The sequence below is a fragment of the Cebidichthys violaceus genome, unplaced genomic scaffold (assembly GCF_023349555.1).
Source record: "Cebidichthys violaceus isolate CVI_PGR_0920_01 unplaced genomic scaffold, fCebVio1.0.p SCAF_20, whole genome shotgun sequence".
In the NCBI taxonomy this organism is placed as follows: Eukaryota; Metazoa; Chordata; class Actinopteri; order Perciformes; family Stichaeidae; genus Cebidichthys; species Cebidichthys violaceus.
In genome coordinates this window covers 5785455-5809877 of record NW_027176373.1, presented here as the reverse complement: position 1 = coordinate 5809877, position 24423 = coordinate 5785455, and the positions used below count along the sequence as shown (strand labels likewise).

The 24423-nt window shown below is 41.0% G+C and overlaps 3 protein-coding genes across 5 annotated transcripts; all 3 read left to right on the top strand.

The window, feature by feature from the left end:
* Positions 1-839: 839 nt before the first annotated feature.
* Positions 840-9386, top strand: dixdc1b (DIX domain containing 1b). Of its 3 annotated transcripts, none has more exons than XM_068715849.1 (20): positions 840-1075; positions 1934-2060; positions 2191-2316; positions 2547-2778; positions 3040-3141; positions 4447-4547; positions 4633-4736; positions 4829-4915; positions 5239-5292; positions 5393-5443; positions 5544-5648; positions 5774-5827; positions 5970-6041; positions 6503-6568; positions 6926-7075; positions 7226-7289; positions 7369-7465; positions 7722-7830; positions 8027-8106; positions 8189-9386. In XM_068715849.1, exons 1-20 carry the CDS (start codon positions 1013-1015, stop codon positions 8196-8198), a joined length of 1854 nt encoding a protein of 617 aa, XP_068571950.1. In that variant the 5' UTR covers positions 840-1012; the 3' UTR covers positions 8199-9386. The 3 variants fall into 3 exon arrangements, with proteins under 3 accessions (XP_068571950.1, XP_068571952.1, XP_068571949.1); XM_068715851.1 differs by having other exon boundaries at positions 1931-2060; positions 6929-7075; XM_068715848.1 differs by having other exon boundaries at positions 1931-2060.
* Positions 9387-10505: 1119 nt separating this feature from the next.
* Positions 10506-17803, top strand: dlat (dihydrolipoamide S-acetyltransferase (E2 component of pyruvate dehydrogenase complex)). The gene is made up of 14 exons (XM_068715847.1): positions 10506-10905; positions 11908-12009; positions 12123-12247; positions 12508-12670; positions 13583-13709; positions 13900-14084; positions 14199-14355; positions 14484-14551; positions 15000-15119; positions 15415-15522; positions 15631-15749; positions 16126-16288; positions 16444-16580; positions 16668-17803. The coding sequence occupies exons 1-14, from the start codon at positions 10651-10653 to the stop codon at positions 16795-16797; spliced, it is 1959 nt and encodes a 652-aa protein (XP_068571948.1). The 5' UTR covers positions 10506-10650; the 3' UTR covers positions 16798-17803.
* A 1948-nt stretch (positions 17804-19751) lies between these two features.
* On the top strand, positions 19752-24423 carry zgc:165604 (uncharacterized protein LOC792578 homolog). The gene is made up of 7 exons (XM_068716477.1): positions 19752-19878; positions 20835-20989; positions 21384-21450; positions 21601-21732; positions 22657-22812; positions 23694-23816; positions 23912-24423. Exons 1-7 carry the CDS (start codon positions 19815-19817, stop codon positions 24115-24117), a joined length of 903 nt encoding a protein of 300 aa, XP_068572578.1. The 5' UTR covers positions 19752-19814; the 3' UTR covers positions 24118-24423.

The following is a 24423-nucleotide window of genomic DNA, read 5'->3' as shown; positions in this document are numbered from 1 at the left end:
GTTGAATTAATATTGATAATTCTGATTTCATATGATATAGCAGTGTGGACAGCGTTTGATGGTTGCACTGATTAAACATGGTCATATTATTAATTACAACAGTTCCAGAATGTTCATGCCATTTTCAAATTCAATACAATATATTTAAGTCTTATGTAAAACAGGAAATACTAATGTGTAATAGTAGATGTTTTTCTCCAAAAACGAATGTTGTAAAACTTAGGAAATACACTCTCCCTGCTCTCTGAAACATTTATTAAGGATTATTAATGAGACATAGGCTATTTAGATATTCTAAATAGATCTGTAGTTTACAATTTGGTATAGACACTTACTATGAGAGAATTCTTGGTCCGGGTCAAAATCGAACCGAACCATACTGTGAAGGCATTAAATATGAACAGTATGTAAGGGTTAATTCCATTATTCTGTTCCGTACTGTATAGTCTGTCTGTCACTTTGTGCACAGGCATCACTGATACAAACAAACCCTTTGCAGTACCAGGACATGTACTTAACTAGGGTTTAGCTGCCATCTAGTGTTAATTCGTATTAAAACATCTGTGAAACAAATTTCACATTAATTCAATGAGATATACCTCGCCCATGAAACTTATAACATCAAACACTTCCTTTCCTGCATTCTTGGGAATTTGTATGCCTCAATTTAAGGTGGCAATGTCTTTATTTATGTAAAGGAGAGGAGTACACAAAAATCAGGCGGCAAATGACAATTCGTGTTCGTCAAATGCAGTTTTATTCTGAAACCTGCCACCGGAAGTCACGTATGTCCGTGCGGTTCGGTGACTTGACGCCGCTCTCAGCCAGAGTAACGGGTAACGGCCGTCTCCTCCGCTCACTCACTTGTCCCGGTTTGTTGACGTTTGCTGGAGCACAGCAGCAGCTAGTAACGGGGCTCTGTCCGTTGTTTCGGGATAGTCGCGTGAGTCAATGATGCTAGCCGACTAGCTAGTGAGCTAACGCGGCTTGGAATGGGTTTTAGAGTTAAAAGATGATCGCGTCACTTTCTAGAGGAAGTCTGCTGGATGAGGTTCTACACGGAGGCTTCAATGAGGTAACGTTTAGTGTTAAAGTTATTAGTTAGTAACGTCAATGTACATGTTTATTAGCTTAAGTTAGTTAGTTAGTCAGCCATAATTCAGCAAGTGAAAGACAGTTAAATCTGCTGTTCGACAGCCAAACAACACAGTGACACAATTTAACTAATGTAGAAATATATATTGTTTGCAGTTCATCCAGCTAAGTTGATTTTAACGTTGGTTTGTAAAGTTATTAGTTAAGACTAAAAAGTAATTTGGTTAACGTTAGTTGGGCGTAAATGCTTGCAATAACGTCAGGGGGGATGGTTGACAGGAAATTCGATTACCAAGTAGCGTCAGTATGTTTCTTACAAAGCCAAACATCATAGTTAGGGTTTTCTTCCTGTGTTGTGTTCAAAATGGGGTGCGTTTTTTGTGTTGTATCCCGGGACGACGGGCTGTCACGTGACTGAACAAGACCGGTAAAGATGGAGTAGACCTAACCGTGTGAAAATACAGGGAAGAATGTACATCAATGAAGAATACTGAACCATGCACTTCTTGACTGAACAGGAAATTATATGATTCACATTCACAACAAAAGTAACATACAACCAGTAGTGGGACAATACACTGACACCCCCCCCCCCCCCCCATTAGTCCTGTCCCAACATAATAAACAAAGGAACTCATTTGTTATGCCATGGTCTCAGCCTTTTTTTGGCCCCCACTCCATGTGTATGTGTTCCACTGTGGTTTATTGTGTGTGTGTGTGTGTGTGTGTGTGTGTGTGTGTGTGTGTGTGTGTGTGTGTTCCTCTGTGGTTTATTGTGTGTGTGTGTTCCTCTGTGGTTTATTGGATTTGTGTGTGTCTGATTGATGGGTTGCAGCAGCAGCTGGCAGCCTATGTTTCGTGGGTGAACTGTCAGCTGAAAAGGAAACCAGGCCTGAAGCCTATCACGAACCTCAGGCATGATCTGCAGGATGGGGTGGTGCTCACGCAGCTCATAGAGATAGTTGGTAAATGCACTTTATTTATACCTGCACTGTAATGTAGTCAAAATCATTTGGTACGGATGGAAATGTCTAATCTGTAGGTGCATCATCATTTTTTTAATCTCTTTCTCTCTAATCTCATTCACTTTGACAGCAGGGGAAACGCTGGAAGGGGTCTATGTTGCTCCACAGAACAAAGAGGAGAGCAGGAAGAATGTGGCACAAGTCTTGCAGTTCATTTCCTCCAAACACATACGCATGCCACACATATCCGCAAGAGGTAAATCTCAGAAAATGTGTCTTTTTTGCTCTCTTTCCCTTCATTTTGAGAGGTGTTAGTACACATACATTTCTCTCCATGTGCATCAAGGAAACTGATCATGTGAAACTTTATTTCACATCATCATCTGTGCAATTTAAAAAAGTTATAAATCTGCTATATTAATACCAAATGTTCTGTAGAAGTCTAGGTCGTTACTAAAGGCACACATGTTCCCTCTCTGTCCACAGACATTGTCGATGGTAATCTGAAATCAGTAATGAGGATAATTCTGGCGTTGGCCGCCCACTTCAAACCCTCAGCCAATCACAGGGCTGCCTCTGGAGGTGGGAGGAGTTTGATAAGAGGCTCTGCCAGCCACAACCCTCTCTCCACTGTTGCACTCGCACAAGGTGCCGCTGCTGCACTTGAATCAGCGCGACTAGATGCCTCGCAGCCTACACACGTCACACGTTTCCAGAGGTATGCTAACAACAATAATCATAAACATAAACACAAATCCCTGTCAATGTCTCTCTGTAATATCCAAATGCTCTCTGGCACAGCAAGCATTACTTAGATACGTGTGTAGTCTTTGCTGTCCTCTGGTGGACAAACAGATGGCCAAAATATCATCCTCACAACTATTGAAATACGGCTGTTCTCTATTCATTTGTTATCAACACCGGGTTGCCAGTTCTTATTCATGAATGAATAACCTTTGCTTTGTCTGTCATCTTTTAGTGGCTGGGGGTTGGATGTGGAGAAGAATGTGTGTGTTCGGTCACTGGTTAAGCAGTATGAAAGAGGAACTCCGGACGAGCCGGACAATCCCCAGCCGAGCAGGTAATTTTATTTTACATAAGCATGTTTTAAGCACGATAAGGCAGATATGATTCAGGTGAACATCATACCGTCAAAGGAAAAGTAGACAACTAACCTCTTAGTGCTCTCAAATGCAACATCTCAAATAAGAAACCATGTTTGTATTCACGTGTATAGTTTCAAAAAGCATTTGTAAAATATTCTGTAACACTCACAGGTTGGACCTACTTTCATACTTCATACTCTCAGTATGGGCTGGATCATGTTGTGTCATTTTGAATAACGCAGGGCTGTGATGATAGGCTCAAGAAATTATAAAAAACTAAACCTTTACCAAAAGCATGTTGTCATTCTGGCCTAAATTCATTAAGGAGGTTGCTACAATTTAGTTGCCAAATTACAAGTAGTATAATTATGCAATCAAATTTGCCATTTGTATGTTGTTTTTTTTATGCAAACAATAGATTTTTGTTCAATGTAATTTTATATCAGACTGCAATTCGGTGTTTGGGAGAAAACATATTTAGCTTTATTGCTATTTATGCGGTAGAGTTAAATGTGTCAATGCAGTTAAAATGTTCATGTTATCATACATTTTCAACACCTTTTTTTCCCACACTTTGGAACTAATAGACTTCATTCTGTGGTTTATTTGTGTGTGCGTATGTGCGTTTGTACCACTGCCTGACAGCACATGACTTTAGTGTGTAGTGCTTCGTGGACATCTGTGCTAACCACAGGCAGATGATATAAAAAACAGAAACACTCAGCCTTTGTTTTCTCCAGTCACATGTCCAGTTATGCACTGTGGTGCTCTTTTTATCGTTCTATTTTAACTCTCAGACATGCTAAGCAGGGTGTGCTGCGTTGGTTGCCATGTCAGGGTGTGTGAGAGGGCAGAGAATCACCAAAAGTCATGGAGTTATTTTGAGATGCTAATGCCAGAGACCCACTTGAAGCGTGGAGCTTGGGCCCCTTGAGAAGTATCTGATGAACAGTTTAGCCCACTTGTAGCTCACTATGGGGGGGACGCAGATTAAATGGTAAGGCACTGTGGGTGTGGATTCCTGTGTGTGTGTGTGTGTGTGTGTGTGTGTGTGTGTGTTTATGCTTCTTTTATCATAACTAAGATGTCTACAGTGCTATAGTGGGACAAGAGACTGTAAATGAAGTGTCTATACGCACCGTGCGGTTTGTAAGTGCTTTGATTTGCATAGATTACATAGATTCCTATATTAACACGGCGTGTGAGTAAATCTTAACATGCACACACCCGCCATGCTTCTCAGGAATAAAATGATGAATCAGTATTATGTCCTTCTCGAGCCTCAACTCCGTCAGTCCACTGTCATCTCCAAGAGCTCCACCCAGCAGCCACTCGGACGGATCGCAGGAAGACCACCACCACCAGCAGCAGGAGAGCAGGGGTGAGTTCTGTCACGCCACAAACCGGCAGGTTGATTAGTAAACCTCAAGATGTGAGATGTGACTGTGTTATGTGTCTGCGTGTAGTGGAGTCATCTCGTGTTGTAGCGGAGACGGTGTTGGAGGGTTCTCTCAGTGAAACTTTGGAGCAGGAGGTGCAGGAGACGCGTAAAATGGTGTCTGCTTTACAGGTATACATGCATGTTGAGTTTAGTCACTGCTAACCCTCTGTGTATATATAAAGATTTTTTTTTTTTCATGTTCTACCCTCTTTGTTTTTAAGGCTCTGCTGCTGCGTGGTTCGCTGCCTGAGGATGAGCAGGATGTGTCTCTGAGTTTGGACCAAGGCAATGCTGATCAGCAACTGGCAGTGAGGGCCTCTCCATTTGTTCTTCAGATTTCATCCCTTTTTTTCAATTATTTTCATTCTCTGTCCTGCTCTCTCACTCCTCTGTGTCACACTCATACCAGCTCTTTGTGTTCAGCACAGATCATATTTCTGTTGCTTTACTCTCTGTGTGTGTGTGTGTGTGTGTGTGTGTGTGTGTGTGTGTGTGTGTGTGTGTGTGTGTGTGTGTGTGCATGTGCATGGTTCTGTGTGTATGTGAGAGGGTGACACGGGTATCGGTTTCCCTTCCTTCTCAGTCCATTGTGGTTCTCACACACATCCCTTTTTTCTCTCTCTTTTTCCAGGTAGTCATTCACAGTCGTCTGGATCAGAGCATGGAGGAGGCTCGGGAGCTAAAGGTAAATTGTGTCATTTCTTTTCTTTTTCTGTCGATATGTTCTTCTATTGTGAGGACAACATTCACACATGAGAGGGTGTTGTTTTGCTGTTTTGCTTTAGAGGGAATTGTTGCGCTGTAAGCAGGAGATGAGAAACTTGCAGGGAGTCAAGGTAAGACTATGATCTGCAGTTATTTATGTCATTACCCAGTTGAATATAACTCTGGTTGCTGGCTAACGTGTGGACTTTGTGTCGGTTTGTAAATGTGCAGGACGCCCAGCAGCAGAGACTGTGCACTCAGGAAGCATCAATACTGCAGATGAAGCAAGAGCTTCTCAGAGCCAGCATGACGAAGGATGAGCTCAACAATCGCAACGTACAAAATCTATTATCTATTCCATTTTAAAAAAATAAAAATTGTTTACCAAACTGTATTCAGTAGTAACTGTATTTTTTAGGTGTGTATTGCAAATTTCCCTCCTCTTTGAAAATGTGTTAAAGGCCGAGCTGCAGTGGAAGCTGGAGGAAAGTAACAAGATGTGGGGAGAATGCAAGGTGAGGTTCTCCAATCCCTCTTTTTTTAATGGTTTGCTGTAACTTAGCTTAATACTCCTGATTCTTATTTACACAGCATCTGTTTATTGAGTTTTTGCTAAATCATGAACCCCTACTTTTCTCTCTGGTTGGCGGGGTGCAGAAGGAGATAGGACAGAAGGACAGGCTACTGCAGCAACTCAAACACAAGCTTGAAGAAAGCAAAAAACAGCAGGTATGTGAGCCAGTGTTTTGATTAAAGGTTAAACAAGCTACACTAGGCTCAAAATCTCCTGTCCACTTCAAATCTATGTGTGAAAATCTCAGACCAAAAGTTAAAACTCCCTTCACAGTCTTATTTTAAAGTTTTTTTTAATTTTAGCTTTTATCATCAAATGAATACTAAGACGTACTTTGATGCAAGAGGAAAGTGTAAATTTACTCAGTTCCTCCTTCACTTATTAAATGAACTAGTCACTTCAATCTATCGATCTATGGAGTAGATATGTTTATATCAGTGTGTGTCTGATTATGTGTCTCTTTGACAATTGAGTGAATTGCAAAGAGAGTTGGAGCATAAAATCAGCGTGCAGGTAGAACTGTTTCTTTACTGACTCAGCTCTAAAATCTTAATAAACAGTTGAGGTTTAGATCCATGAATTCAGATATACATTACACACCTTTTCTTTTCCACAGATTCCCACCAGCACAGAAAACAACGGGTATTCTTACTCTGGAAATCCAGCTCCGTCTATGTCAGACGTAAGTATTGTTTTTATTGATAAGGCTGTACAGTTACTTGGCTTATTCATATTTTTCTAACAAAGCATCGCACGACTTTACGCTCACATTCTCCTGATTTATATTCTCTTGCAGTATTTAGGCTGCATACTATAATTTGACACATGAAACATCAGATTCCTCATTCTAACTTTCATGAAAAGTAAGTTAAAGTAATTAGTATGTCATGTAAATTACCTGGAAGACAGTTTCTTTCAAATACAGTATTTGTATGACAGAACATGGGACAGGATGTGCTTGAAAATAGCATTGTGAAGCTTTAAACACACACCCAGCTGTTTTCTATGAAATTAGATTTTTGTGTTTGTTCTCTGTCAGCAGGCAGAGGAAGTTCAGCTGCTCAGAGATTCACTTCGGAGTCTGAGGAACAACTTCAGAGACCACGACCCACAGCACCATACGCTGGACACCCTGGAGCAGGGCATCGTATCGCTCATCGACAGACTGCATGTTCTGCATGCATACAGGGTACGAACACAAGCTTAAACCACTGACAAATGAAAGAGTACGCTATCAAATTGATTCATACCGTCAGATGTTATTAGTTCTTGTTACTTTGGGCAAAATGTAGAGATTTAAAATCATGAAGGGCTGTCAACATTTATCCAAATACTGCAGGGAAGGGGGAAATCTCCAAGACGCAAAGGCCAACACACAGACTCTGACACCTGGCCTTGCACAAGTTAGTTGTTTCTTACATGCACTCCCCGAATACACATGATAGTTATGCTTTTTACTAACTATGTTTCTGTTCATTTCAGAGGTTTGTCAATCTCACAGTGGTTCTTCTGGCTCCACTAAAATCCTTTATTTTACTGGAAAATCCCCAACGCCTTCCATGATCAACATACCGAAGAGGTGTGTGTGTGTGTGTGTGTGTGTGTGTGTGTGTGTGTGTGTGTGTGTGTGTGTGTGTGTGTGTGTGTGTGTGTGTGTGTGTGTGTCCCTATATTAAGTGTTTTTGCTTTGTTCATAGTCTCCTGCCAGCAGTGATGCTTTAAATCCTTACACATACATTGAGGCTAGTCCGCCATAGGTAGAAAATAAACCAATCTAAAAATATGAAAGTCACAAGCTGTCAAGACGAGTGAGTCTCTTTGTTCACGTCGTACAGGTTGGGTGAGGTTACTCTGAAGGATGTTAAGGCAGCCGTGGATCGAGAGGGAAACTACAGGTACCACTTCAAAGCCCTGGATCCTGAGTTTGGCACCGTGAAAGAAGAGGTAAGAGAAGGCTCTGACAGTAATAGTCAACTTCAGCACTAGCCTGTTTTGTGCTACACTCTAAAAGATGGAGGATGAATTCCATAGTCCTTGATCTGTGCAAAATTCATTCCAACATGCATATGGCATGTAAGTATAATTATATGATAAGAGTAGTCATATATGAAGGTAGTATGTTCTTAATGTCTGTGTGCAGGTATTCCTGGATGGAGCAATCATTCCAGGCTGGGAAGGAAAAATCGTGGCGTGGGTAGAAGAGGACGGCGGTGAGGAAAGGTAACGGCGTGCTAATTCTGCCTCTCTCTCTTTTTTTTCCTGAGTCTCAATGGTAAACAATGCATTTTCTTTTGTGTCTTAGTCCATTGTAGGTGCAAGCTGAAGGACATGACACTCTGATCCTAGAGGCACATCAACTGTTCAGCAGAGGCACAAGTGGATACTTCTGAGATTTGAATTATTAGCGAAATACTGTAAGTCAGCGAGAGATTTGGGTTGATCAGCTGGTACTAAACCACACTGATAGCCCTACCTGCTCTGTGAAGCTCAGTGCCTTACAAAGTAAAGCTATTTCCATCATGTGCTTGTTATTGCCAGGCTGTTACTGTATTATCAAAACTGAACAGAAGCATTATTTTTGATTTAACTGTTTCTAAAGCCACAGTTGTGTTGTTGTTTCCCTTCTAGTTGAAACCAGAGGTTTGTACTGTATTTAAGAATTGGAAAAAATGTGCAAAGTAATGTTTAATTGTTCACTTTTCATTCCTTGTTCAGCAATGAAGTTTATGAAACAAATACTACCAGATGTTAGAAATACGTATTGACCATTGTTTTTCAGTTGAGGTACATTTAATTTATTGTGAATATAAATTGAATAGACAGTATTATCAAAGAATTTGGAGGGAAAAAAAATTTGGGGTGAGGGGGGGGGTAAAAAAAAGTCAGACAAACTTTGTACAACTTAATTTTGATTTGGTGCTGCACAAGGTTGATTACTTACAATATAAAAAGGTAATGCAAAAGAAGGACGGTGACAGTCATCTGAAGATGTCCAGACAGAAAACAAAAGGAACAAAAACTTCAGTTTCACTAAATAGGACCCAAATCCAGATGTGGGTTTAAATGTTAGTCTGTAGCTCACCAGATGTTAACAGAAATGCTCAAACTGAACTGCTGTCAGTGAAATTGAATTGATGCTGGAATTTTGATGTTCATGTAGAAATGCAGATGAACAGCACTGTTGTTTTGTTTACTTAATGTAATTGTTTTGTACATTTGTGTACAATTATTTTCAGTCTATCTTTCATTGTTTTAAGTCACTGGCTCTTATTTGTTTCAAGAGAGATTCCTGTGAGATTAGAATATGTTAAAAAGATGCTGTAGTTATGAATTTGACATCAGACATTTAAAGGAGACTTTTGTCCTGGAACAGTGGACCATCCCACTATTTATGGTATGTGTGAATAGACTGTATATAAGAAGTGTGTGTGTGTGTGTGTGTGTGTGTGTGTGTGTGTGTGTGTGTGTGTGTGTGTGTGTGTGTGTGTGTGAAAGAGAGACATTTAAATGGACCGTTGACATGTTTTCCTTCACTCTGCTTCTATCTTCCTATTACTAACAAGCCAACTGAAATATGCATCAGTCTACTTTTATATCGACATATTTGAATGCCATAACTGCCTGTACTGTAAAATGTACAATTTGCTTGTGAGGAGGTTATAATATATGGTTACTGTCTGTTAAAAACAAAATACAGTTGTTGAATGTTAGAAAGACAGATCATTTTAAATAAAGCCTGAGTTTTGTTTTTAAAAAGAAGATCTGTTTTTATGGTGTCTAGGAGACAATGGAGTCTTACTAATACATGTCTATTGATTGACAGCTCTTGCCAGTTCAGCACTTTTCTCCAAAATTCACATGCATCTTCATTTTCATCAGTGTAGAATGTTTCACAGTAGATGAAAAACTTTGGAAATGTATTCTTTATTTCATGTCACTTGGGATGGATCGACCCCTGAAACCTGACTGAGGTGCCGGGAGGTTCAGTCATCACAAACTCAGCTCAAACACACAGGACTTAATTTTAAAAAGTCTAGCTCAGTCCCCAAAGTTACCAAAGATGCAAACAAATGTCAAATAACCCCAAATACTCAGTTCATGATTGGAGAAGACACAGGAAAACTAACCAAATATTCACATTTGAGAAGCTAGAACCAGAGAATTTTGGCATGTCTTACAAAATTAAAGTCGATTAACAAAAAATTGCAGATACATTTTTGTTTTAGAAATTGATCGTTTCAGCACTAGAATATGCTGGATGTAACTATCAGACAGTGTGGAATAATGTGATTTCTTTTTAAAGTTAAATAAAAGGGTCAAACAGTGTTTAAGAGGTTTATGAATATGCTTTATGAAAGACAGCTACATTCACCGTCTTATGGGTTCTAGTTCTCAGTCAAATATTTCACTGAAACTGGTTGCTGATATAATTGCAGTAAAATATTACATTGCAGCTCTTGAATAATGTCTTATCATTTCTTATTTCATTCAACTAGAATTTGAGTTTAATTCAGCTTGGCGGTGGTATTCGGTGATTGAAATTTGAGCGGACACGGTTTACGACATGTTTACGACGCTTCTTTCTAAGCTACGGCAGGACAAGGAGGGGAGCCGTAAATCGTTGTGTTTTGGACTGGAGGAGGTCATTAGAAAGTGAGGAGTAAGTAAGGGCTGCTTCTGGAGGCACAGAGTATATATCTAATGCCGTTGTAAGACAAACACATAATCCAACAGCTCTGTTTTAGTGTTTTCAACCGCTGCAACATGCTCCGTCTTATCCTGCGGCTCAGGCCGTCCTCCGGGCTGCACTGTCCCCGTGCCCTCCTCGTCGGGCCTGCTACGCTCAGCACCCGCTCTGTGCCCGGGACCGGTTCTCTGAAGCGGCTTCACTGCGGAGCGGGGTCCCGGTCAGTGTGTGTGGGCTCCGGCTTCAGCCACAGGGGGACTCTGTTGCGGTGTCACCAACTGACGGGCAGCTATCAGGGCCAACGTTTCTACAGCCTGCCGCCGCACGTGAAGGTAAAGTTAACGGCAGTTGCTAGGGCAGCAACGTTCTAATGTACGTTAGGTTACAGCTAGCATGACCTCCCTAGCTAGCATGTCAGGTAGCACTGTGATGAACCAAGCACACTCTGACACTCCTGTACAAGTTAAATACAGATGTTGCACGAGTTTTAAACTGTACATTTTAATTCAGCAAACTGCTTCCTAGCTATAACGTTACCAAAATATAATTTTATATCATTAGGTGGCAATATTTGAACTGGGTACAGTGGTATTTGAGTCATAACATGTGGGCTTTAATCAGTTTTATATGACTTAAATACATTCAGGTTTGAGTTACAAAGTGCTCCCGTAAGCCAGTAAAATCAGCATGGCTCCTGTCATATGTGTTTCACATTATCACACATCTATATGTTATTCAATGTCTTTGGTGCAGCAGATACACCTTCTGTGTGAATGGGCATCACTGGGGGCCCCAGTCCAAACAGAAAACATGTAAAGGCTTCAATGTTATTCAGGCTCATCTCTTTTACTAAATGCGACCCAAATTGAGACTTAGTTGTCAGTCTGTAGTACACCAGCATGCATGTAAACATAATGCGTATAATACTGCTGATTCTGTAACTTTGATAACAAATTGCAATTAATGTAGATCTGCTTGGGACCCCTCTTCAACATGATGTGTCTTTACATGCAGCACTTGTGTTTATCTGCTATCAGATGTTATGCAACCTTGAAAATTACCGCAAAACATTACAGATGTGGAGAAATGCAGCTGTATGTGGGTAATTTATTGTGAAAGAGAATGAGCTGATGATGTAGCAACTGTAGTTACAACCCCTGACAGCTGCCAGTATTTTGCAATGCCCCATCATGAAGCCACAGTGAGGATACTGTTACATCTTTCTACAAATATACATTTTTTCTTTGATATTTGGTTATTCACCAGGTCAAATATGGTGCGTCCTCATGACTCCTTCATTTTTGAACATCTGGACTTTGTTTTGTGTTCTTCAGGTGGAGCTTCCTGCGCTGTCCCCCACCATGCAGACGGGAACGATAGCACGCTGGGAAAAGAAGGAGGGAGAGAAAATCAGCGAGGGCGAACTTATAGCTGAGGTTAGGACCCATTTGTGTGTGTGTGTGTGTGTGTGTGTGTGTGTGTGTGTTCCCCCGTATTATTGTAGGAAATTGTCACAACACAGTTTTTTTAAATGTTTCTGTCTTTGTAGGTGGAGACTGACAAGGCCACTGTTGGTTTTGAGATGCTGGAGGAGTGCTATCTGGCAAAGATCCTGGTTCCTGAAGGGACCAGAGATGTCACCATTGGAGCTGTGATCTGCATCACGGTTGACAGGTAAATTTCGATTTCTAAACATAATGCCGGCGAAGTTCACCATAACAAAATGTAAATAGATAAATAAATGTTTACCGTTCAAACTTCCATTTTCAAATGATATCCAGGGTGAGCGAAACACTGATTGTCATGATCTGATTTGAAAGAAGTGTGGATCCTATGCACTGTTTTATAAATGAGACCCCTTGTCCTTTAGTCTAGATGTGTTTATGCTTTGTGTAAACATATGTCTCATATTTGTGTGTATATTTTCCCTGCAGCCCTGACCTCATCCCAGCCTTTAAAGACGTAACGTTGGAGTCTCTTCAAGCAGCCGGTGCCAGTCCTTCCCCAGTGGCCTCCACTCCTCCTCCTCCTGCTGCTGCTGCTGCTGCTGCTGCTCCCCCTGCAGCCCCAGGCAGCTCTTACCCCCCACACATGAAGGTAGGCTCATTCTCACATAAACAAAGTACAGTCCGATGTAGAGGATGTGATGGGCTGGATGTGATGAGAGATCATTGTGTCTACTGCATGTTGGAGCAGGCAGATTTTTCAGTGGCAGATCCTAAAATGTATAACCACTGTGTGGCATACTGGGATGAACACAAGAAAAACAATTCAAACCTCACAAGACGTGAGGTTTATTGAATTATAAGAGTACGTTGGCATTTTTTTTTGTGTCATCAAGTCTTTAAAGCTAACTTTAAAATGTTGATATTAAGCTGTTATCTCTGTTGAATAATTCCTAAAGAAGATTGGACCTTCATGCCTGTAGATTTTTTTTCAGTTTTAAGGAAGCATATCAAATAAAACGGCAGTTTTTTAATAGGGATTCCATATTTTTTCTTATCCAAATTATTTTGTCACGGTCTTTTTATACAGATGAAAAACACAAGCGCCAACGAGAGGTTCTTATTATTTATAAAATATAACTTTGCTATTGTTTTTGTTTGGAAGACCCTTTTTCTCGCTGTATTTGACGTGTCAACCTGAGGGCTTCCCTCTCATGTCCCATCCAGCTGGTCAGGTTGCCATTGTTGCTGAGAATAGAAACAAAATGTTATCAGTTAAAGACAATATTATATTTAGGTAGGAAAAGTGATTTTATCATTTAATCTGATGAATTAAAGCTTCTCTGATTTGTCAGAGTTTGCTCTTTCAAATGTCTCCGACAAGACTCGAACTGGGAAGGTCACAGTTACATCATTTCGCCTGTCGCTCAAACGTGTGTGTGTGTGTGTGTGTGTGTGTGTGTGTGTGTGTGTGTGTGTGTGTGTGTGTGTGTGTGTGTGTGTGTGTGTGTGTGTGTGTGTGTGTGTGTGTGTGTGTGTGTGTGTGTGTGTGTGTGTTTTGCAGGTCACACTTCCTGCCCTCTCTCCCACCATGACGATGGGAACAGTGCAGCGCTGGGAGAAGAAGGTGGGAGAGAAGCTGAGTGAAGGAGATCTGCTGGCTGAGATCGAGACTGACAAGGCGACCATCGGTAAACCTAAACTGACCTAACACTACAGAGCATTACAGAGTTATTTAACATTTGATAAATTATTGTTTTATTTTATCATGCCGTGTGTGATGTGGGTGTCCCAAATCAACTGTCTTGTATCCTGAATAAGAGCCTGACAGGAAAAAGCTCCCCTTGCTCAACATGTCCCTCTTAATGTGTTTGTGTGTAGGCTTTGAGGTGCAGGAGGAGGGATACTTGGCCAAAATCATGGTGGCAGAGGGAACTCGGGATGTTCCCCTGGGAGTGCCGCTCTGCATCATTGTAGAGAAAGAAAGTGACATCGCCGCCTTCAAGGATTATGTAGAGACTGGAGTGACAGAGGTTTCCACACCGGCTCCAGCACCAGCACCACCGGTGAGACACTCAGATACAATGTACCCAAATACTCCCCAGAAACATCCTGAATTTGCCTCTATTCAGATATAAAATAGCTTGTACAGGTATGAACGTTTGTGTTTTATGTTCCAGGCTGCAGCTCCAGCTGCTGCTGCTGCTGCTGCAGCAGCACCCAGTCCTGCTACCACAGCCGCCGCCCCAGCAGCACCCAGGAAAGGTCGCGTGTTTGCCAGCCCGCTCGCCAAGAAACTCGCCACCGAGAAAGGAATTGACCTGGCACAGGTCAGCGGTAAGTAACCAAGACGCAGGTAGTGACTAAGATCTTTATTGGAAGAAGATGAATTATTTAGATACAGAGCTAGAGAAAGCAATAGTAAAATGTTTGATATACTGCTCATTGTGCTGTTTTGTGTTCAGGCTCTGGTCCTGATGGGCGCATCACCAGGAAAGATATTGACAGCTTTGTTCCACCAAAGGCTGCACCCGTAAGTGAAGTGTACACTTTATTGTAATTTATTAATTCTGTGTAATCATATGCAACAAGTTAAATTTCTATTCCTGATTTTTCATATCCAATCTTTGAATATAAGAATGTAGTGCTCAAACAATTTGATGTTTTAATTGAAATCATTATGTCATTCATGAAGCAAAAAATGCCCCTTTCATTGTTTTTCCCTGCTAAAATGAAAGACAGTGCTGCTTTTTAATGTTTTTTTGGTTCAAAACCAAATCAGCAATTTGAAGACCTTGAGCTGTGTGAAATTGTGAAGAACTTTTCAATTTCAGACATATCAAAAAGGTTTCTCATCATTTGGAATTTTGTTTTTAAGTTAGAATAAGCTAAAAGGTTTACGTCTTCAAGTCATCAAAGTTCTAGTGTCCTACTGCATGTGCCTCAGAGTATTGTTTTAATTAAATTATTTCCGTTGGCAGGCCGTAGCTGCTGCTGCTGCTCCAACCCCAGCTGTAGCTCCGGCTGCTTCTACACCTGCTGCAGCTCCTGCTGCACCAGCTGGGACCTTCACAGACATCCCTATCAGCAACATCCGCAAGGTGAGAATAAGCACACACCTGACTGTTGGCGGTCCGTTGTGTTGGACGAGGACTTCCTCTCCTCTGATAGCAGTCGGGTATAATTCCTGACTTGGTGTTAGTGAATGCTGTGAGGCAAACACCCTGAGGGGGCTCTCAGAGTGTAGCTCTGTTATCTTTGACATTTGCTTCCACATTCTGCTCTGACGACGGGCCCTCACGCATTTATCAACACAGGCTCAGCTAACGCACCGTATTCCTCTCCATGATGAATTATGGATCAAAGCTTCAGTGCACAAATGCATCTCTCCTGCAGGTCATCGCTCAGAGGTTGATGCAGTCCAAACAGACGATCCCCCATTATTATCTGTCTGTAGATGTCAACATGGACCAAGTGCTCGAGCTTCGGAAAGATCTCAATGCTGTGAGTTTTTATTTTATAAATACACACGCAACAGAACGACAGACAAGAAACTTGAACTAAAATGATTATTTCCTGTGTCTCTAAAACCACCTCGCCTCCTCTCTGCAGGAGGTGAAAGCCCAGAATATCAAGCTCAGTGTGAATGACTTCATCATCAAAGCCAGCGCTCTGGCCTGCCTCAAGGTACCCGAGTGCAACTCCTCCTGGATGGATACGGTCATCCGCCAGTGAGTAAACACGCGTAAACAGGCCTCACCAAACACATGTAATATATACAGTAAACAGGAACTGTGTTCTCTTGGTTTGGCTTGCAGACATGAGCTGGTCAGAGTACACAAACATAAACTTATCATCAATTCATCAATCAAACCTTCTAATCTAGTGACCTGTCTTGTTTTTTGCATCTTTACATTTTGCCTGACATCAAAACTGTTTGCAGCTGATGGCTGGATATTGGTCTCTAAAAGTGTAACTGCACTATTGTGCCAGTAGGAGGCACTCAACTCACAGACATTTTCTTTTCAACTCTTTTTAGTTAAGAAACAAAGTCACCTTGACCACATCTCTGTGCTTATCCTCTGTATTGACTTCAAATGTTTCCAGGAATCATGTGGTGGACCTGAGTGTAGCTGTGAGCACAGCCAGTGGTCTCATCACGCCCATAGTCTTTAACGCCCACACCAAAGGACTGGCTGCCATCAGCTCCGATGTGTCGGCCCTCGCTGCCAAAGCAAGAGAAGGAAAACTGCAGCCGCATGAGTTCCAGGTACAACACAGGATCTGATTCTGTTGATAAATGTCTTTTTTTTTTTTTTTTTTAATTATAAGAGTTGTGGAATGATTAGTTTTATGCAGATTACATCTATCTAGTGAAGCAGCAAATTGAAACGGTTCTCTTCAACGTGTGTTTGTTTCCACCAGGGAGGTACGTTCACAATCTCTAATTTGGGAATGTTTGGCGTCAAGAACTTCTCTGCGATAATCAACCCCCCTCAGGCCTGCATCCTCGCCGTCGGGGGCTCGGAGAAACGTCTGTTGCCTGCTGATAACGAGAAAGGGTCAGTGTCGTGACTACAATACTATGTAATACATGTTGGACATTTTGCATTTCAAATCTGATGCAGCGTGCGTTTTGGATCTTGCAGGTTTGACGTAGCCAGCATGATGTCGGTGACGCTGAGCTGCGACCACCGGGTGGTGGACGGAGCGGTCGGCGCTCAGTGGCTCGCAGAGTTCCGCAAGTTCCTGGAGAAACCCGTCACCATGCTGCTGTAATTGGACTGAACTGCCGTTAAACTGCAGCAACGGGCTGCAGCCTCTCATGGAAGTGATCTGATTGGTCTGGACCCTCCTGTGATTGGCCTGCCTGCCACCAGGTCACTCCCAGTTACCCTGAAGAGGAAGAGGCAGAACTTACACCACTTACCTCTCTCTCTCTCTCTCTCTCTCTCTCTCTCTCTCTCTCTCTCTCTCTCTCGCTCGCTTCTGTCCTGTCTGTCTTTCTTTCTCTTGTCTCTTACTCATACGCTATTTATTGAGGCCCCTTTTCAACAGAACAGAATTAGGTATAATTTTTCCTAGAATAGAGACCGGTCACATGTCACGAAAGCATTGATACTGTTTTACAAAGGGAAGAGTTACATGTCCAGCAAGCATATTTATCCCAAAACGTGTGTGTGTGTGTGTGTGTGTGTGTGTGTGTTTCTACACGTTTTAGTCTGTGATTTTGTGTGAATGTGATAAAGACAACGAGAAGTGGAGCTCTATGTTGGTTCCAGTCTTTTGAGTAAAGGGTTGTGATGTGGAGGATAGAGCTAAATGTATGTTAACTTTGAGAAACAGTTCAGATCCACACACACACACACACACACACACACACACACACACACACACACACACACAAACCTGTCCCTGTTCAGTGGCCACACACACACAAACACAATTGAAAGGTTGAGTGTGTTTTCCGTTGGTTGATGCTAGAGTGTGTATATTCTTCACTGTGAGATGAGCACAGTGCTGTGTATATATACTGTATATATATATAAACGGTGGTGAGTTGTTTGGTTGAAATAACGGAGCTGTGTTGAGGCCTCACCACATAACTTAACATCTCTACAGTCCTGAATGAAAACAAACACTCCTAAAGGAAGTACTGAACGATTTTGCCAATTTATTTTCTAGTCTCAGACACTTACCTTTTTGAAATATTCTATATTTCACTGCTGCAACGCACAAAGCTGGTGCTGGATGTTATCTGTTTGAATAAATTGGAAGAAGTCAATCTTGTGCCATTGCTCTTTGGTTTTTATAAATTGACTTATTTTAAGAGCTCAGTTTAAGCCCAGTGTGATCACACAAAATCTAAAACTTTTTGGAAATTTGTAAAAAAGAAAAAACTCCCAAGAAACTGCCCTGCCTCACCCTTTTTAATTATTGCTGCATATCTAAGCAGATCTAAGCCTGCACTCCTTACTCATTAACATTTCCTTGTTTTGGATTTGATCTGCACATTTTCTTTTCATATCAGCAACATATAAAATCACCATAGTAACATGTATTTAAATGAATAAAGGAAAAGAGACGGGGTCCAAACAACAGACCTCGTTGAGGGGACATAATAAAAAGTCTGAAAAAATCCCATGTTGCTTTGCGGCTCTCACCTCAAGAAACCTTTTTTTTAGTCCAGCCCGACTTTAATCTTTAGCTGTTGTTGATTCAAGTGAAATATTATTGATTTAATTTCCTGGCCCCGTTTCTGCTCCAACACTCCACTAATTTGTTTTGGTTAATAGCATTAGTGGACCACTGTTGCCAATAAGCCATGTATAACTCCATCACCGTTCAGTCATTAAGACATTCCCAAAATCATCACAATGCTCATTTGTGTAAAGCAATTTCCTCGTGTTCCCATATGGGGCTAATTAAATCTGCTTTATAGGTCCACTAACTCAAATTTAAACATGTGACATTTGGTTGAGACTGGTGGAGCTAAACTACTCTGGAACATATTTGGATGATCACTGGAGGACTTGGCAGACAGATCGACTTATGTGGGTCATGAATAACTAACAAATTTTATGCAAATCCATCATAAAGCAGCCGTGGCAGCATTTTGTTTAGCCCATAGGTCATAACTTAGATGATGTCCTTATCACCAGATGACTTGCTGCAAGTGTCAAAAACTAATCTTTTTTTTCCCTCACACCAGTCAGTGACAACCCTCCTTAACTGCCTTGAATCCATAAATCACTCTGCGTGGATAAGTGTGAAACACACTTTTTATTTTTTTTCAAGAAGCAAAGAGCTGATTTGGGACTCTACAGGATTCTGTTACCCAACTGCAAATCAGGGCAGAAGAAAAATTAGAAATGATAGATGACGGTTTATTATCTCCAGTGTCAGAATAACATGTTAGCAACATTTAAAGTATATTAAATGAAAAGTAGGGCTGCTACTCCTCTTCAAAATTCAATATCATTGTTTTTTTGTTTTTTGTATAAATTGATTAGTTTTAGTTAGAAATACCTTTTTTCATATTTCCCGGAGCCTAAGATATTGAATTAATAGCGTTATGTTACAAATGAATTGATGGATTCTGATTTTTTTTTTTGTCGATTTCTGACGGTTTCTCTACTGGTCCATTAATCATTCCAGCAATTATGAAAAATACTTCCCTTCTGTAAAGAGAGACCATGTAGCTTTTGTAAAAACAGAAATAACACAATTCTTCTCTTAGAAAAGTTGAATTCAGAAGCAATGAAAGACACACTTACTATATTTCATACTCTCAGGGGTTTTTATATTGTTATTGTCTACTTGTGCTACTGTTAAATCACATTTTAACATGCTTCAGATAAACATTTCAATTATTTCATCACAAAAGCAAAACAATTTACTGAATCAAGAAATTGTTTGGAAATACATCCATGCCAACCAAAGCTAGCCGCTATGCGCTACATACTGTATATCGCCCTGCAGCATTATGGGCATTATGCCTGATAGTTAATGTTTTCTATGGAGCAGCTGCAGTAATTTATGTTTCACTAACTAATTAGACTACAAGCTGACCCAGTATAGCTCCCAGCGCAATAAGTTTGGACATGTGCAATCAATAAAATTCTTATCTGACAACTTTACAAACAGACAGAGAGAGTAAAGTGAGAGTGAAAATAGAGGAGGGTGGGGTGGGTTGTACTGCTCAATAGATCAATCATGCATGGCTGTTTTTTTTGGCCACCAGCTCTTACACAGGGGGAGAGAAAGCTGGCTCTCCTCTCTGCTTCCTCTCCGCTATGGGTTCTTCTGGAAGATGGATGCTCTGGACCCTGTGTGTGTGTTTCACTGCTCTAGAAAATGGTGAGTAGGCCTGTGTACCGTCTGAGGCTTTGACACAAATTCAGGTGAGAAATATTGGTGATTTTGTGCACACTGCTGTAGCTTCGAGTGTTTGAGAGATCTGCAAAGCTACACCGATTGCTGCTGCTTGTCTAATTCCTCACGTGGATTTTGGTTGAAGATGAGATGATTGTATACTTGTTAGTTTCGTTAAAATACAGAGATGACAGACCCTTAATCTAGACCCAAAACCCCTGTGGTATTTGGACAGATTTGACTGCAAATTGCAGATTCTTTTGACATGCATACTAAAAGTGTGTTTTTTCGGGGGGGTTTTACAATTACAATTTAAATACTTCAAATATCCTACAAGCAATGGAAGACTGTAGACAAAAAATATTTTAATCATATAGAGGACTTATTAACTAAACATTTACATTTGCATTTAGTGCACTTATTTCTTAAATACGTAATCAAAATGAATGAAAAGCAGCCCTATTTAATATTCCGTATAAGCTTATGTTTGTCATATTGAGTGATTTAAAAGGCTTCATACGGACGTAGAGACTTGTGATCTACATGGAGACAATGTTGAGAATTGACAGTATGTTCATGAACACATCCCGGTGAAGTGGGCTGTTGTTCCACTCAGTCTGTGATCGGTTTGGCTGGCTCACCCTCAAAGCTGTCAAGTGTAATTAACAAACTAATATGCACGCTGAATTCCCACACACACACAAAAGGCCTGGGGATGACAGAGAGGGGGAGGGAGGGGGTCATTATTTCAGTAATGAAGGAGGAGAGGGAGGAGTTTTGAAGTCTGCACGTCAACATGGAAACTAGGGAAGTTGAAAGCAGAAAAAAAACATGTTGGAATTTAAGAAATAGCCCCTCAAATGAAATGTGTGTGGTATTCTGTGACTGATATGACCGGTCTCATTTGTGTTTGTCCTGTCCCACGTTGTTAATCAACACAGTTGCACTCAGGGTAACCATGAGGGAATCTAGTCTCAAGGTGGTTCAAGGGGATGTCGTGGTCCTGCCCTGCTCCTTCTTCACCTCCAGCCCCCTCTCCAGACTCAACGTCATCTGGACTCTGGCTCCCTTCTCCAGTCCTGAAACCCCAATACAGGTCTGAATCCTACACACACAGAGACCTCTGACAAGCCATCTCATGCAGCAGCCTTATATAAATAAATATCTCAGGTATTTTATTATAACCTCCAGGCCGGTAAAACACACCGTCCTGAAAAACGGAACCTGCTGCAATGTAAATAACGAGTGTTTGGGGAGAATGATTTTTTTCCTGAAAGTTGTTTGTCTTCTTCTTTTTATGTATTTATTTTAATTAACTTCTACAACTTGGACTTCACTGCAGGTGTTGGTAAAAGTAACAACGTCTTTCCAAACGGAAACTTTAGTGATTCTGATGCAAACATCCTCATAATACCTTCTATGAAACACAAGAAGCCTGTCCATATTTGTATGGTCTGACACTACTTATCAATGTCTGCTGTTACGTCCAGGTGATTGTGTACGACCATGGACAGGTGATTGAAGACCCCTCATTCATTGGCAGGGTGGGTTTTACAGGTATGACCAAAGAAACCCTTTTTATCCCTAACATTTTAAAATATATATAATTCTTTGTATTTTTATAATTTCATTCAAATCTTTTTAAGGTTGAGTTTAGATTTGAAGACAGGATAATGAAAAAAACTCTTTCATGTAAACCAACTGCAGGTATTCCCTGGAGTGCAGATATTGTTCTGAATGACACACGCGTGTCAGATGCTGGTACTTTCCGCTGTATGGTCAACAACCCACCAGAGACAGCAGATCCCGGCATAGGAGAGCTGGAGCTCAGTGTTCTGGGTAAGTGTTTCACATATTGTCAAGTTCTGTGAGAGTAAGGCACTTTTTTTTTATAGTACTAAGAGAAGAGCCCAACAGGTTAAGATAATCACATATTTTTAACAGTGTGGGTTTAATCATGATAATAACGGCCCACCACTTTGTTCCAGAGTGAAATACTTTAGCCACTTTTGGATGGATGCCATGAAATGTCGTACGGACATTCATGGTCCCCAGAGGATAAATTGCAATGCCGTTAGTGGTCCTCTGACTTTTCCTCTAGTGCTACCATGATTTAGATATTTGTCGTTTTAGCGAAATGTATCAGAAACTGTTGGATGGATTTCCATACAATGTGCTAGACTCATTCATGTTCCCTTGAGCGTGTATTACAATATGTTTTCTTGATTTAAAGACCTACAAAACTAATTAAATTCCCATCAATCACAGCTGTAATTTAGTGCTAATTAGCTAATCTTAGCATGCTCACATGCTACACTAAGATTGTGAACATGATAAACATTAAATCTGCTAAACATCTGCATGTTAACATTCCCATCGTGTGCATGTTGGCATACTGATGTTAGCATAAAAAGTACCTACTGCAAGTAAAGCCACACAGAGCCACTAGCATGGCTGTAGACTCTTAGTCTTTGTAAAAATTGGTTTGTTTTATTATGTTAATTTTACAGCTATAGTAATACACTTACAATAAAAACTACTTGTAGAGAAATACAACTTGTAGATTATTGTAGATAGAATTGTAGACGTAATATTTTAATGGTAAGGGAAAAAACAATAAGCTGTACTGAAATGTCAGTTCAAGACGGATTTGTCTGTGAGCCCCAAAGTGGAACATTGAAACACTGAAATTCTTGCATCTATTTGTAAGAATTCCACTGCAGTTCAACCTTTTAGAAACTCATCTACTGATCACTTTTGTAGCGCCACCTTCGCTGCCTGTGTGCCAGTGGGATGAAGACATCGATATGGGAAGAAGTGTCACTCTGTCCTGCTCGGTGGCGGAGGGCGTCCCCAGTCCAGAAATCCGCTGGGATAAAGTGAATCCAGAAGAAATTGCACTTCCCATCAACATGGAGGGTCAGTGTTACGCACGCACGCACGCACACACACACACACACACACACACACACACACACACACACACACACACACACACACACACACACACACACACACACACACACACACACACACACACACACTCATAATCATCAGATCATTATTTTTATTTTAGAGGCTAGTGAACATCTTAAATATAGCAAAAATGTTAAGAAAATGATGTATGAGACAATTTGAATTCAATATTATTTTCATTTGATCAGAGTGTGATAAAGCTTCAATTACAAGCAGATTCGTTACAGAAACTTATTTACCCCCTACTTAACTTTTACACTATACACAAACTTATTATTTCAAAGTGACAGTGTTCAAGAGACTGTCAAAGGGGCGATTTAGTATCATAGACAGATTTTAAGAAGAATGGTTAAAATATACGCAGCAGAAGCTGAGATAACCCGGCTTTTAGTGTATGGTTTAAGTTTAAAAAAACTGGACAAGCTGGACCTCACAATTCCCATAATGCAACTAGAGAGCATATTTTTGTCTTTGAAATGCCCACTTCTTTCAAACCGCACAAAACCAGTTTGCATAGGATTCTTTTAAAAATGGTTTAAGTCTCAAGCCCAAGCCAGAACAACCCTGATGACATCATTATGACATCATAATAAATCATTTTCACCATTACTCTCATACTTGTATTCCTCTTCACTTATTAGCTCACAGCTATTGATGTGAATCTCTCTCTCTCTCTCTCTCTCTCTCTCTCTCTCTCTCTCTCTCTCTCTCTCTCTCTCTCTCTCTCTCTCTCTCTCTCTCTCTCTCTCTCTCTCTCTCTCTCTCTCTCTCTCTCTCTCTCTCTCTCTCTCTCTCTCTCTCTCTCTCTCTCTCTCTCTCTTCAGGAGATCTGTCAGGCTCCGTCCAGATTTTCAATGTGTCATCTCAGACGTCCGGCCTGTATCGTTGCTCTGCCAATAACCTCCTGGGAACAGAGAACTGCTACGTCAACCTGTCCATTTACACAAGTGAGAGCCTCTTTGTTCACCCATAATCCTCCCGGCCTCTTTTCACTGCAGCCACCTCTACGCTTTTCTTTTTACTTTTTTGTCTTTATCTACAGCTCCAGATAGTTCCTCAGGCATACTGCAGGGCGTGCTGATCACCTTGTCCATGAGCTTGTTGTTGCTGGCGCTGCTGGTGCTCGTGCTGTGGCTCCATCGCACAGGACAGGATGGGAGGTGGAGGGAGGGGAAAGAAGAGGAGGAGGAGGAGTGTTACAATGAGATACGATATACTCCGTCTCTGATGAAGCGTTCGTTTGTTTGATTTGTCAAGACCCACAGGAATTTGAAAAAAAAGAAAGAGATGCTTCAACCTGGGTTTCAAACAAAAAACTTTGAAAACATTTTGTTTCATCGAGATAATTGATTTTTTTACGGACTAGCCAGTTCTCCCTGCATACCACTGTACCTACTGTACAACATCACACCTTTTGAAATAAATGCCCATGTTTCCAGTAGGTGTAGTATTTGATTTAAAACAGGATCCACAATTGAGCCACATACTTTCAAGCATTTTCAAAATTCCCTCTGAAAAAACTGAAAACTATTTTCGAAATGCTATACTATGACT

Excerpts from the sequence above, each read along its gene's own strand:
- dlat (XM_068715847.1), top strand. The coding sequence starts at position 10,651 with ATGCTCCGTCTTATCCTGCGGCTCAGGCCGTCCTCCGGGCTGCACTGT. Across the intron at positions 14,552-14,999 it reads TTCCACCAAAGGCTGCACCC|GCCGTAGCTGCTGCTGCTGC; the intron begins GTAAGTGAAGTG and ends TTCCGTTGGCAG. Across the intron at positions 15,750-16,125 it reads ATGGATACGGTCATCCGCCA|GAATCATGTGGTGGACCTGA; the intron begins GTGAGTAAACAC and ends AAATGTTTCCAG.
- dixdc1b (XM_068715848.1), top strand. The coding sequence starts at position 1,013 with ATGATCGCGTCACTTTCTAGAGGAAGTCTGCTGGATGAGGTTCTACAC. Across the intron at positions 4,737-4,828 it reads AAATGGTGTCTGCTTTACAG|GCTCTGCTGCTGCGTGGTTC; the intron begins GTATACATGCAT and ends TTTGTTTTTAAG. Across the intron at positions 6,569-6,925 it reads CAGCTCCGTCTATGTCAGAC|CAGGCAGAGGAAGTTCAGCT; the intron begins GTAAGTATTGTT and ends GTTCTCTGTCAG.
- zgc:165604 (XM_068716477.1), top strand. The coding sequence starts at position 19,815 with ATGGGTTCTTCTGGAAGATGGATGCTCTGGACCCTGTGTGTGTGTTTC. Across the intron at positions 21,451-21,600 it reads TGGCAGGGTGGGTTTTACAG|GTATTCCCTGGAGTGCAGAT; the intron begins GTATGACCAAAG and ends AACCAACTGCAG. Across the intron at positions 22,813-23,693 it reads ACTTCCCATCAACATGGAGG|GAGATCTGTCAGGCTCCGTC; the intron begins GTCAGTGTTACG and ends CTCTCTCTTCAG.